Source organism: Heloderma suspectum, chromosome W (assembly GCF_057233095.1).
Source record: "Heloderma suspectum isolate Gila_16-S chromosome W, 16-S_ref, whole genome shotgun sequence".
NCBI classification, from domain to species: domain Eukaryota; kingdom Metazoa; phylum Chordata; class Lepidosauria; order Squamata; family Helodermatidae; genus Heloderma; species Heloderma suspectum.
The window spans coordinates 64,866,562-64,881,271 of NC_139475.1; the positions used below are offsets into that span (position 1 = coordinate 64,866,562).

The 14,710-nt window shown below is 46.0% G+C and overlaps 1 protein-coding gene across 12 annotated transcripts in view; it reads left to right on the plus strand.

Moving 5' to 3' along the window:
• The window catches only part of LOC146334097 (dual specificity mitogen-activated protein kinase kinase 2-like), a 70,481-nt gene that overhangs the window by 39,960 nt on the left and 15,811 nt on the right, over positions 1-14,710 (plus strand). For 5 of the 12 annotated variants that reach the window (XM_084824970.1, XM_084824979.1, XM_084824971.1 and 2 more), the window contains 3 exons: positions 100-145; positions 2,200-2,345; positions 7,846-12,686. In XM_084824970.1, the coding sequence (XP_084681096.1) occupies positions 100-145; positions 2,200-2,345; positions 7,846-7,954 (301 nt within the window). In that variant the 3' untranslated portion in view covers positions 7,955-12,686. The other 7 variants (XM_084824972.1, XM_084824980.1, XM_084824976.1 and 4 more) reach the window with 5 other exon arrangements.

Genomic DNA, 14,710 nt, shown 5'->3' on the forward strand with positions numbered 1-14,710 from the left:
TGTTCCAGGCTCTCATCTGCCTGGCCAAAGAGTCTGGCTTTGCCATGGCAACTGTTGACCAGCTTTTGTGCTTCCTTTTAATTTTTTTTTATTTTTCAGCTTAATTAAAAACCCTGCTGAACGGGCAGATCTAAAAATGCTGATGGTAAGTGGATAAGAACTTCGCATATATGCTATGTGCCAAAATAAAATCTCAGTTATGCTCTCAAGAAAAACAGAATTCTTCAGTCTGAATTGATTAGGCACTTTTGTGTGTGTGTCTGTCTATACTTTTCCTCCAGCTGTCGGGGGGCAAACTGATCCAGCTTACGTGCTTCCAGGCTCTTCAGAGTACTGCCCCAGAAGTTATAAGGCTTTTACCTTCAAATCCATGTGGTCTAGAAATATGACAAATAACATGGAAACTGAGGGATGTTTCAGACACTGCTTTTTAAAGTGCACACCTAATGTGCTGCAAGTGTGCACCACGTGTTTTTGAGCATATGCATCATATTGGTTTACTTACCAGGGAAGTGTGGCTGCCTGCAGTTCTCTTGAGTGTGGATTCAGGTTTGCTCTCCGCATAACTTGTGAAGTGGCCCAAAGAATCTCAGGATGGTGAATTTCTCATTTCATACCCAGTCCCTCACTTGCCTGTGAAAAGCACAAAACAGTGCCCTTACCCTAGAGTATACTTGCTGGAGTAGCAGAGTGCTCTTTTGCATTGCAGTTGTCCCGTGGTAGACAACTTGCTGCGTGGTTTGTATTCCCAACAAAGCTGTGACGAAGTCCCTTCATACAGAGGGTCCAGTTTTGAATGCCAGTAGATTGTTCAGACAGATGTCGGTGGTTCAGGAGCCACTTCTTGCTGAGACCATTCTGTGCTGATAAGTGCTTGTACAACCTAACTGTTCTGGGTAGCACTCTTTGGTTTTGTTTTTTCACCCCCGGCCAGTGACAACAGCTTCCCAAAAATATGTCTAAGGAATTTTCTTCTTAGATCTGTTTATTGGCTTATAAAAGCAGGCCGCTGTTTGGAAATGGTTTGTTCAAAAAATGGCAACAGCATGGTCTCCAAAACTGTAAGAATTGAACATCCTGAAATGTAACACCTCCCAAACCCTCATCTAAAACCTGAGTCTGGGATGACTCTCAAGAGGGCTATTAAAGGGAAAGGGTGTGTGTGTGTGTGTGTGTGTGTGTGTGTGTAATCAGAGTCCAGAGCACTTGACCCTCGCTTTATCCCTGGGAAGGAAAATGGGCTCCGTCCAGCCATTGTTAAGATGCACTTCTGTTTTGGGTGGAGCAGCTGTTCACTGGTGTTCCCTGCAACAGGTGTTCTTGGAATCTCTTTTGGACAGGGCTAGAACTGTGTATGAGAGAGATTCTGAACTCCATGTACACCCAACAAAACAGTAGGCTGTGCTTCCCATCCTTGCCGAGAGGGTGTGTGTATGTGCTCATTTCTATGTTAGAGAAGTCACCCTCCATTTACAAGGAAGCTGAAATCCCACATAATGGCCCAGTTGACATGTCATGGTAAAGTAGGGTTTTTTTAAACCTTGGGTTACCATGAACGAGCCAGTGTGCTAGTTCATGCAGCTTGATTGCTCCCTCTTGGCTCCTCCTGCCAGTGGGAGTGACAAAACATCCCAGGCATGCTGGATTGTCTAGTGTGGCATCTGTAACCAGAACTCTGGCTTGTCTCTTCCCTGGGGAGTTGGAACCCAACTTCTAAATGGCATGATCCTAGAGCCCTGTTTCAGAGGGAGTTTTGGAAACATACCAGAAGTTCTAGCGAAATGCCTCGTAATCAAAGCTGGGAGTGGGGGTGGATTTCAAGTGGTTTGGGGTATTGGTCACTGACTTTTGTTCTTGATTCCTGTTCCTCCTTGCCTCCAACATCCCACAATTCCCTGCCCTTACACAGTTTGGATAACCCACCCATCACCAACTATGATAATACCTTTTTCTTCTCTGCTTTCAGAATCATGCCTTTATCAAACGCTCTGAGGTGGAAGAGGTGGATTTCGCTGGCTGGCTATGTAAGATGCTGCAGTTGAACCAGCCCACCACCCCCACCCGCACTGCTATGTGACTGCCAAGCAAACTGCCTTTGTTTTTTCTTTCATGCACCTGCTTGTCTGCTGCTGTTTGCTGTCCTTCAGCAAAAGCAACACCTTTCTTGGCCTAACCCTCCTCCCCATCTCTTTGCTCCAGAACGGCAAAGCACCATGGATGATTGGGCAGTTTCCAAACCAACAGCAAGAACAGAAATTGGCTGGCTTCATTGTGTTCCAGTTTTGTTGTTCATTTTCTCTTCCTGCAACTGAGCATGGCTCACTCCCTGGAGCTTCTGACTCTGGGTGAGAGGGGGTGGGTAGGCAACAGTGCTGCTGTGTTTTGTTTGTGTCATTGGTTTTGGGGAAGGGGGAGAAGGAAAAGGTTGCTGTGGGGGCAGAATGGTTGCACCTTTTGGAGGGGGGGTACATTTTTTGGGTGGGCCTGAGGATGACTCACAGTGGGTGCTGCAAAGGAATGGAGAGCTCACCATGTGGAGTGGGCAGATGACCAGATTGGACGGCATTGTGGTTTCCTTGGAGTTGACAGAGAACTGGAACATGTAGGCTTGTTTGCTTCCTGGAACCTGCCTGGGGGAGATAGCAAGCGTGCTGCAAGATTTAGGAAGTTTGTGCCTGGGCAAGAAGCCAGCAGTAAATTCTTTCCCGTGCACCTTCTCTCTTGCCCTGGTTTTTGCATATGGTTTCTGACAAGGAAGTTTTATCTTTAGTTCCACTTGTCCTCTATGTATGTGTGTGGGTGGGGGGGTGGGGGGGTGTTCCTTGAGGGTAAAAGTGCAACCATTGAGAGAGATGCATGCGTGTGCACTGCTGTGCACCACAGGAGGAATTGTGTGGTTATTAGCCCAACATCTAATGGGCTGGTGATTATGCACCTGCTACTCAAAGGTGTGAGGTTTCAAAGCCCAATTCCTTCCTGCCTCTGTCTGCTCAGCAAATCAGTTACAGAGTGCTACATTTCTTGAATCATAAGCATTACTCATTCATTAAGGAGAAGATGGAGAGGGGGTCAGTAGTCCTTTAGGAGTGCTGCTGAGAGGGGGGTGGGGGCAGAATAATAGTTGCTAGTTCTTGATCTTACGACAGAGGGGATGTGGATGCCTATGGCCACTGCCTTCCCTTCTCTCAAATGTTTGCTCAACAAGTGCTATTCCTCAGACGCAGCAAACCTAAATCCAGAAATTAGTGAGGTGCTTTGAGTTATTCCGGCATCTAATGTTGCTGTTGTGTTGCTCTTTGAGTACTGGGCCCTCTGCCCTTCTAAGAAGCAGGTGAGAGATGGGCAGATCATGGTGCTTAAGCAGTCACTTTAATTCCAGTAGGTAAAGTAGCCATGATTGGGTGGCTGAATCAGATGGAGTCCAAAGCAGGGCTTGTTTGTGGTGCTCAGCCTCTGGCCATGCCCTCATGGAAGGGTGGCACCTCTTACACACGGGCTCTGCTGTTGACTGTCTGCAATGGTACACAGCATGGCTGGCTGTCCTGGTTACCAGGCACCAGTCTGGAAAGAGCCTGGTGCTTGACAGTCTTCCTCTACCTCTGGGAGATGGATGGCTTCTCCCCTGTGATGTTGCTAGGCATAAATCTCTAATATGGCTCCCAGGCACTCACCTTCCCTCTCCCACCACTTTGTGGAGTGCCTTCCCAGATCTTTCAGGGGGTTGGAGGATGCTAATAACGAAGTGGAAGCGCCTACTTTCCTTAACAGTTTGACCATATTTCCTGGGGACATCATCAGCAAGGATGTATCCATAGAACCACTGTTAGCGATAGCATTGAGTCTAGACAGAATCATAGAATAGTGGGGCTGGAAGGGGCCTTTAAAACCATCGAGTCCAGATGGCGCAGGCTAATGGCAGCATACTGCTTACCTTAGGGGAACTACTATGGTCAGGGTGCCTATGGGCATAGACCTTGGATTCAAGATGCGTGGGGTGGCTCTTTTCTTATTGCAGAAAACCCCAAACAAGGAAGCACAATTCCTCCTTTTGGCAGTGAGGCCTGTAGACATCTTTGCTTTGGTGTCTGCAAACCTCCTCATTATATCTCTTACCCAGAAGGTGCTTGTGGGTCTATGTTGTTGTTGTTGTTGAGTCGTGTCCGACTCCTTGTGACCCCACGGACCATAGCACGCCAGGCCTTCCTGTCCTCTGTTCTCTCCCGGAGCGTGCTCAAGTTCATATTCATTGCATTGGTGATGCTATCCAGCCATCTCATCCTCTGCCGTCCCCTTCTCCTTTTGCCTTCAGTCTTTCCCAGCATCAGGGTCTTTTCCAGGGAGTTTTCTCTTCGCATTAGGTGGCCAAAATATTGGAGCTTCAGCTTCAGTCTCTGTCCTTCCAATGAGCAGTCAGGGTTGATTTCCTTTAGGATGGACTGATTTGACCTCCTTGCAGTCCAGGGGACTCGTAAGAGTCTTCTCCAGCACCACAGTTCGAAAGCATAGATTCTTTGGCGCTCAGCCTTCCTTATAGTCCAGCTCTCACAGCCATACATTACTACTGGGAAAACCATAGCTTTGATTAGACTGACCTTTGTCAGCAAGGTGATGTCTCTGCTTCTTACTATGCTGTCTAGGTTTGCCATAGATTTCTTTGTCCCTGGTTGTAGAGCAGGCGGTAAGCCAGCTTCCATTAATGAACTTCGCGAAAGAGACTGAGCCCCATGTCTCATCAGTACCTCAGATTTTCTTTAGTGCCCTACTTTGAGTAGGTAGTATGTGTGGCCCCTCTTTGAATTTTCTTCTAGATGGGGCCAGGCCACAGATTACCCAACTAGGGTTACTAGAGGTGATAAGAGTTGAAGTCCAACCCAGCTGAAAGGCACCAGGTTGGGGAAGGTCTTGTCTTGTTGCTCCTGTCTGCTCGCTTTCTCATTGGACTTAAAAAGAAAGAAGGGGCAGTGAGCAGAGCAGGACCTTACACCTGTATGGTGAGGGTGTTTAGAGAAAGAAAAGAAAGGGTGCAATGACAGGCAGTTCTTCTAAGAATACTAGGAAGAGAACATTTGGGGCAGGGAAGGAAGGTTGGTTTCCCCTCCATTGCTCCATCTTACGCTGCTGATTGTGGTCCAGATGTACTGGGTGTTGGAAGAAAATAAAATTTATTGTGCTTTCCTTTAATAATAAAAAAATGGCTCAACTGGATTAAAAAAAATTATTTGAAGGGCTTGGTTTTTAACCTGGAGTTACTGTACTTGATGTGCTTCCTAAGGGACCCCAACCCAGGTTATTTGTGTCTTTGTAGAGTCAATGAAGCAACAGTGGAAGGACGCGGGGGCTTTGCCCTTTTATTTGTGTGTTTCTCTTCTCCCCTGCCCCCAGGCAGCGGGGGAATATTGAGAAATATTTTCTGATCCTCATAATGGCCAGAGGAAAATCTATAGGCAGCATTCTTTTGTTGTGTATGTGTGGGGGGGCAGTACCCCCAGTGGAAGTAGAGATAGCTCTTAAGGAACTAGCAGCATTCAGCAGTTTCCCAGGAAGTTGAAATGCATTGTTGCAGCCAGATCTGCTGCACATGGCGCAGTCTGGCTTTCTAACCGCTAATTTAATTTCCCCCTACCCTGAGTGCAACTGCATTTTATCAAATGGAGTAACTCTGAAGATTTGAATGTATAATATTCAGTGTTTGAGTTTAAAAAATGGAAAAAAAGTTCTAATGATCCCACTGGTTCATTGACATCTAATTACTGTACCTTTTTATTTTGACACAATGCATATATGAACAGTGAGGCTTTTGTTGGGGGTGTGTGTGCAGGGGTGTATTTTAAGTTTCTCTGCCTCTTATTTAAATTTTTATAAAGAAAGTAAGTTCTACAGTTAAAGGTTTTTGGGATATGTTTTGCTTTGGTTATTTGGGGAGTGTTTATGGAGAATGTAAGCATTTTGATGGTGCGTTGTTTTTTTTTTAACTCATATTTTCATTATGGGGAGATAAAAGAAATGGCACTTTACATTAAAAGTCTGTGTTTCTTTTTTCTTCTTTTGACTTGTGTGGAGTTGGAACATCAACTTGTCTCCCCGAGCTAAGGAAGAGTCCTCCCAATGTTTCTGTTAGGTTTGTTTCCACTGCTTTATTTAAATGATTTTTAGGTCACCCTTGAGTAAAACTACAGCTTGGGACCAGGCTACTTGAAAGGGTGCCTTCTCCTATACAAGCCTGCCCAGGTTTTATTTTAATTGGGGAAGGCACTTCTCTCGGTCCTGTCACTATCAGAGGTGCTTTTGGTGGGGACACAAGAAAGGGCCTTGTCAGTGGTGCACCAAGGGCCTTCTCAGTGGCTGTTCTCTGGAACTCCCTGCTGAGGAAGACTAGTTGGCGCCTTCTTGGTTGTCCTTCCGCCAGCAGGCAAAGCATTTTCATTCAGGCAGGCCTTTGGCATATAAGCTGGTCCCCTGCTTAAGGAGTTAATAAATTGGCTGGTGCTGCTTGATGTGTTTTAATTGTGTCAATTTATTTGTTTTTATGTGATGTTTTAATTTGGTTTTTATTGTTAGCCACCCTAAGTGCCATTCTTTGGTAGCAAGGTGGGATATAAATTAAATAAAACTATCAGTGTGGCATATGTCAAAATAGTTCTTTAAAAAATCAATATGAAATCACAATTAAAATGAGCACAAAGCAGTAGATCAGAAAAACCAGCGTAACAATGGAGCAGAGTGGATAGAACTTTTTTCAGGCAGCCAGTTCACATTCTGGGCCTGGCCAAATAAAGATGTCTGTTTCTGGAAAAGTTGTCACTGAACTGGCATCCTTGGAGAAAGAGTGTCAGATGGGAAGCTGTGACTGAAAAGCTCTTTCCAGTCACCTCACCACACATCTAACTAAAGCTGGGTGGTGAATGCAGTGTTCAGGCTGGCTCATGTCCTTTAGCTATGAGGCATTTAAGGTTCTATAGGCAAGCACCTGCACTTTGAACTGGGACTGGAAGAGGGCTCACAGATAGTTTTAAGAACTGGTGGGAGGTGTTCCTGTTAGTACAGATCTCAGCAGGTAGGTGATGACATCTTCAAAGGTAGTCCAACCTAGAGGTTACCAGTGCAGAGATAACAGCTTCTTCCTCAAAGAAGCCCTGGGGTGATGTGAATGAAGGTTGTCTTCTCCCCTCCCTCTTTTGTCCCCACAACTACACTGCAGTAGGTTAGGCTGAGAGAGAGGGATGGGCCCAGAGTCAACTGCTGATCTTGCCACTTGTCCACCACCACCTAAGACCCACTCTTGTTGCCCTAGCGATTCTCTTGAAAACTTTGAGAGATGCTTCTGAGGCACCCCCTTTCTTTCGGAATTAAAATGGTGACATCCAAAAAGTGTTCTTTCAGAGTGCATAATAAGTGAATTACTGGTTCTATCTCTGGCACACAATTTAGGGCATTTATCGGGTCGGCTGGTAGATCTCAGTGTGATTGGCAATAGATCAGCAAGGATTTTTTACTGGCAATCATTTTAACTATGGCAACCAAATGAAGGGAGTTGGCTGATGTAGGCCTGTCGGATCACCCAAGCTGCCTTTTCACCAGTCATGCTCTGACTCAGGAGGCTGCTGTTACACTCAGAAAGACCCCCCAACCCCCAAAGAAAAGTAAGCCGGCTCTGCCCCACCACCAACAACCGATCCCAGCACACCCAAGTAAGATTGAATCAAAGCGTGTCAAGAGTTGGAAGAGACCTTGGAGGTCTTCAGGAGTAGCTGCCCTATATGCCCTATTGCAACCTGCACTCTGTGTGAGTTCCCTTTCATGTGAAGCCACAGGCCAGAAGTAAAAGGTTATTTTCCCTCCCAACAGGGCTTGTGAAATGGATGCTCCTGCTGGCGCAAGCAAGCCAAGCTGTGTGGGAAGAGCCAAACAAAACCCATGTTGGATTCCTACTTTTCTGCTTGCTTTGGAATTCTAGGGGTGGCAAAGTTGCACCTGGGATTACATCTGCTTTACCAACTTAAAGGACTCCTCTCTGGGAATAGTAGTTCTTTGAAAAAGGGTGTAAGTCTTTTGCATCCTAGCCTGTAGGTTCATACAGAATTTCACACTGTGGCTTCATACAATTTCAGCCCAAGGGCCAAATTCCTTTTCAGGGAAGCTTTTGAGGGCCACATTCCAATGGTGGGTGGGGCAAAAGGGGCAGGGGCAAAAAATACTAGCATATTGTAGCTGAAAGCTCTTGCTGCCAGTAACTAAGCTTTAGAAGAGGCATTGAAACCTTTTAGAAGTGGGGTGGGGTGGAGTGCTGCACAAAACCCAACAAAGCACCAAATGATTGGTGGCTGGGGGAAATGGGGTGAGGCCAGGGGAAAGGGGCATGGCCATCTGGGAAACTGTTGGGCTGGATTTGGTTCTTAGGCCTAAAGTTCTGCACCCCTGCTTTACCAAAGCCAAAAAGGAAAAGCCCCATGGGCATCTTAATGATCTAAAAGTCAGTTTGGTGTTGTGGTTGCAGCACCAGACTAAGAGACCAGGGAGGTAACAAGTTTGCATCCCCACTCAGCCACAAAGCTCACTGGGTGATCTTGGGCGACAGCGGGTTGGGAGAGTGGAATAGTTATGATGAGGGAGCAACATTATGACCAAACCAAAAAAAGACAGCAGCACCAATTATAGGTTCCTGATGTGTTTCAAGAAAACTTTTTATCGAGGGAACTAGAAAACATAAAACCCATGATAACACACATAATACACACCAAAACATTTGAAATGCAAGTTTACATTTTCTTAAAATCTCCAAATATGAAAAAATGGCTCGTTGAAAACTGCAAAACATTCCAAACTACTTTAAAAACTATGAGGTTCTCTACACATCAAAATATGGGCTTTAGGACACTTAAGTATCCAATAATCAGACAGAAAAATTCAAACTTACTGTCAAACACTGCTCAGGAAGATTCTCCTTTTCCTCATTCAAGGAAAACTTAAGGGCACAATCCTATAGCGATAGACTGCCAGTCCAATGCAGGGTGGAAGCAGCACGGGGGAGAGGATTTCTTCCATGCTGTAGCCGCCCTGCACTTTGCCTTAAACGAGCGTCTAAGTGTGGGTTCAGGGAGGGGGCGGGAACGGGGATGGAGACCACATAGGAAGCTGTCTAAAACAGCTTCTGTGGTATTCTCCTGTCCCCAGGAACGCCCTGTTTTCGCCCCTTCATGCTCCATGTTATGAGCACGGAGGCAGTGGCAGTGTAGTTCTCCCTGCTCCGGCTATGCAGGGCCAGGGGAAGCACGGTTTCCCAGCTCTGAGCACTGTCTACAAGCTTGTAGGTGGGAAACCAAAAAACCTTGTCTAAGGGACATAGGATTGCTTTCTAAAAAAAGTAATCAACCCCTCAAGGTGTATATAGGATCTTTTTGAATCACCTGATTTCAACTAAATTGAATTGAGCTGAATTAAATGCCTTTCCTCAGTCTGCTTAAAAACAGTGATAAAAATCCTGTTAAAACTTACCATCCCTAAAATTATATTAAGGTTAAATTCCAGATACTTTTTACTTCAGAATGCCAAACCCTATTGGTGTTGTTGGGAATAATGGAAAGGAAGAAGGAAGGGCTGTGGATTGCCTTGCCAACTGCAAGCTGGAGCCAGGATAGACACAGCCAGGTCATAGATCCTGGAGGTGTCAGTGTAGAATTTGGACTCTACCAGCTTCTCAGACCCAAATACAACATGGCAGCTTTCCCCAACCTGGTGCCCTCCAGGTGTGTTGGACTTTGAATCCCATCACCCCCAGCCAGCATGGCAACTGGTCATGGGTGCTGGGGGTTGTAGTCTGAAACCTCTGGAAGCAGCCAGCGTGATTGTGCCCAGCTTGGTCAGTGCACTGAATTCTCTTCTGTTGTTGCTGCTGTTTTGTGTGTGGCTCTTTGCAATCATTGCTGCAAACTGTCACTTCCCTTCCAACACAGGTGGGGGAAAGCAATCCAAAATACCACAGCATGATTTTCTTAATTTGCATGCACCATTCTGGATTTACCTGCGTAATGACTTTTCAGGGGCTGATGGAGCAGCAGGTTGCAGAGGTGATCTGCTTGGCTCAAGATCACACAAGGTCAGCCAAGGCCGGAGACTTTAGCTGGCTGTCTTACGGAAGGCTCCATTGTCCCTCAACCTCCCTTTTTTTCCTGGCTTCCTGCAGATCTGGACAGAACTGAAGGGCAGGACCAAATACAAAGTGTGCGATTATCCAAAGGAAAATCATAACTTTTTCTGAGCTTGCTTAAAGGTGTACTTCATAAAGGGGTACTCTCCATTCCAGTATTTATATCGTGCTTTTTCAAGATACAATCCTTTGCAAAGCCATGCACAATACAGCAACGAAAGCCATCTAAAAACAGTCATTCAGTACAATCAACAATTCCGTCAGAACAATCTCAATGCAGTTCAGACTAAAAAGTGATAGTTGAAAAGAATACAAACTTGACCCAATGCTTTAGTTGGAAACAGATAACAAACTAAGACTAAGCAGCAGGGGTTAGAACAATATAAAACCCAGCACAGCAGTCTGATTAAAAGTAGTGACACCACTGAAATTTGTAATTAGTCTGCTCGTTGGTCAAAACTCACCTGTTCGTAATGCTCACCTTTGTAGCAAGCCTGGATTGATGCATTATGAATTTGCTATTAAGTTCAGAATTGATGGCACGCTTTGGAGCAAGTGCAGTGAACTGGCGATAGGCGAGGGCGAGTAAACATCGCATGATGTCATCACACAAGCAGGCCATGCAGAAATAACCAACCAGAAAGGGGGCACATAACATGGTGATGCAAGACAGACTGTGCAATTCCAAAGATGCACATTGATATTGCGCATATGCAAAAACACATGAACATGGAATGAGATTTCTTATTAAACAAATTCTTGTCTGAGCTCATGTGGGTGAATTTGTGATTTTCTGAGTAAATAATTAATTCCAGGGAAGGTTCGCCCATCACTAATTAAAAACAGAAGGAACTAGGAAATGTTTTCAAGGCCCATTTGAAAGCTAATAAAGATGGGTCCTATAGATATATCCCTTGGGAGGGAGTTCCAGAGAGCGGGTGCCACCACCAAAAAGGTGCCATTCTATAATGCCTGCTGATCAAATAGATCTTCGTCTAGCCATGTGTGTGATCCCATTTCTTTCTTTGTTGTGCAGCCTGATCCCAAAGCCTCATTCTTTGAACAACTGTGCAGTTATCTTCTATGCCAGGAACACGTAGGTGGAGTTGCCTTTCTATCATGAAATTCCTCCTCCAAAAAGTCCCCACCCTATCTTCCCTATTCAGCCTTTGGCCAAATCATTCCTGTGGCCCTCCAGATGATGCTAAGGGGTGCACAAGAAAGAGTTGAAAAGCTGGCCTGAGGAGCATAAGATATGGAGAGCCCTATTGGATCAGACTGTAGCTGGTCCATCCACATCAACCTCCTGGCACCCACAGTGGCCAAGCAAATGTCCCCAGCAACATCCCAAGTAGGGTGTCTTCAGTCTTCAGCAGCTGTTTGCCACCTTCCAGTCAGTGCCACTGGCTGAATCTCTTATGACAACCTTCCCCAACCTGGAGCCCCCCAGATGTGTTGGACTACAAGTTCCACCACCCCAGCCAGCACAGGCATGCTGTGGACAATGGGAATTGTAGTCCAATGCATCTGGAGGGTGCCAGGCTGGGGAAGACTGCTCAAAGTTCTATCTCAGAAGAGAGCAGGGGGCTTGGCAGGCCTAAATCTATCCCCCCAAGATCTATTCCCCAGGGCCTGAATACCCATTGGTTCTGATAGAAGGGTTTTTTGCTTCACTTAATTGCTGGGGGGGGGGGTTCAAGGGCAAGCTATAGCTGGGGAGAATCATAGAATCATAGAATAGTAGGGTTGGAAGGGGCCTACAAGGCCATCGAGTCCAACCCCCTGCTCAATGCAGGAATCCAAGTCAGAGCATCCCTGACAGGTGGCTGTCCAGCCTGGTCTTGAACGCCTCCAGTGTGGGGGAGCCCACCACCTCCCTAGGGAATTGGTTCCAGAAAAGGGTTAACTCTTCCCTCCCCATATGCTGCAAACCCCCCCCCCCCCAATCTCTCCCTGCATAGCAATTAAGCTTAGAAAAATCTTTTTCCGTTGCTTTGGGCTGATCTTGGGCAGGGTGTAAATTAATTGAACATTTTATTTGAGATGATTTGGATGAGAAATCAGTGGTGCTGTCTTTGCATCCTGTGAGATTTAAATAAATCCTAGTCATTATTTCTATATTTGCATATTTAGATATAAAGCAACATATACAGATTGCATCCCAGGAGCCTGGGCCCCAAATCTTTTAAGAACTTAGCTTTACTCCTCCAAGAGAGGAAAGGAAACATAGAATCACAGAAGTGGAAGAGTCCTCAAAGGCTTTCTAGTCTCATCCCCTGCCCATGCAAGAAATCTTCTACAGTATCCTCACATGCGTAATTTTATAAACCGCTTCTGTGTTCCCCACCCTTGGTCATCATTGTTCTAAGTTTTAGAAACCTTCAAATGTTTGTTGCACAAAATGCTAGTTTTGCCCCCTGGAGGCTGGTCCAATTTGCCCCAAAGAGGAGAGTCAACTTCAGGCTGGGTCCAACTCGACTTTATTGTTTGCAAACAGTTCGACAAAGGAGCTCACGCTCAAAAGCAGAGTCGACCCCCGGCAACCCCCGCGCTGCAGTTTTATCACTTAGCTTGCATTCCTCAGCCAGCGTGTTACTTTTGATTGGTTGCCAGAGGTTTGCTTAGCAACCTTATCTTAGGGTTACTGTCCGCTCATTCCAGGCATGCGCAGCTCTTACAATGCTACATGCTGCTTAAGGCACATGCAATGGCTTTTAGGTTACATTTTTACTACAATTCCCCCCTCAAGATGCTTTCTTCTTATAACACTTAGTCTACTTCAGCCATCGCTAATCTCTGGTAACGTACAAACATTTCCCTGCTGACTACAGATTCTACTGTACGTTTGACTAGGGCTATAATGCAGGGAAGTATGCAGGGCAATAAGCACAAAATTAGCATAACTGAGCAGAATATCATAAATCCAGTCTTCAACCAGCGAAAGTCTGGCAACCACGAAGTCAGCCAGTCAGTACTCCACCCGTTCCAGGTTTGTACTGGGGCGTGAGTTACTTCTCTAATTTTGGTTGCAATATCCCTAAGGATATCGCCATTGTCATCAATCTGCAAGCAGCAGTCTGTCCAATTAAACTTCTGACAAAGGCCCCCCTCTGCTGCTAACACGTAATCAAGTCCCATCCGATTTTGGGTGACAGCACTGCGGAGTTGGGTTAGCTGTGTGGCTGCTAAATCTATGGCCCTTGCAGTCTCGTTTGCAAAGATTTCCACTATTGCCTGAAGCCGGATTATGCGGTTAGTGAGGTACGTGGGTTCTCTCCCCACCACGTTGGGTTCCCAAGTGGCAGGCCCATAATACCTTATTATCCTTCTGCCGGCCACTCATCATTTCCCCATCTTTGTGTAGCAGACAAGTCTTTCATGCTCAGGGATCTTTTATCTACCCCGTATAGTCGGTGCAGTACTGAGGCCCTTTGAGGCAACAGCGTGAATGGGGGCCTTAATATCCCAGGATAACACACGCCAGTCCAGTTGGCGGGCAACTGGGTGTATGCGTGAGTCCCACAGATCCAATAATGGCCGGTCAAAGCAGGCCAAGACTTGTCTGCTAGGCCATATTTTTGGGGATCCAAATACTGATTATAATATCCCAAATATAGGGTTGAATCTCCACGCGGGCTGAGAGTTCCATTCATATAGCAAGCTCTAGCATTTTGATCTTTTGTCTGGTTTCGAATGCAATAGAACAAGAATTGTGAGCTACTATCAGGGATTGACCACAACACACAGTTGTGGCCACCTCTCACCCTTGAAACCTCGGGCCGAAGGGTGATGTAATCTGCATATCCTGCACAAAAAGTTCTCTTCGAGGTGTGGTTGTTGTGCCATGCACCTCCCTTTACTATATAATTCCTGCAGCTGCTATTTCCTACAAAGTGTGTATGTGTGTCAGACCTGTTTTGCATGAAGCACCATTCTCCTAATTGGGGCCGCACTTCCCATGATGGAGTTTGACTTAAGATAAAATCGTCTTCCCAAGTAACATTTGTTTGTTTATGTATTCTATAATCGGTGTGTACTAATTCAGTCAGGTTCAGAGGATGAGGGATCCATGTGCTTACCTTTCCCTCATTCTCGGCCTGTATGCAGACCCAGCAGTTCGAGAGGTTCCAGTATCTGGCTACAGCTTCGGCTAGAAACAGCATGCTGTTTTCTCCTACAGCTAGATTTAGCCTTAGGATTATTACTAACAGACACAGCTGCTGCATACTTAATCTTTGGTCCTTGTTTTACATAATCTTAATTTCAGATCTGAAATAGGATGACTATGCCAGTTGTCTTTATCCTGCTGCTTGCAGGCTTCTTCTTCCGAGAGGAGGTCAGCTTCCGGAGTGACCACGCCCTGGGAGCTGGTGTCCTCACCTTGGTTATACCTTTTTATTCTGGAACAGTGAGTCCACCTGTCATTGCCGCTGAGCTTGACAGCTGTATGGGTTACCAACAACACCTGGTATGGTCCCTCCCACCTCTCAGTTAGGGGGCCCCGTTTTCCACTTTTGGAGCAGCACCTGGTCCCCCGGCTGGAAGTTGTGGATCGGAGCATCCAGC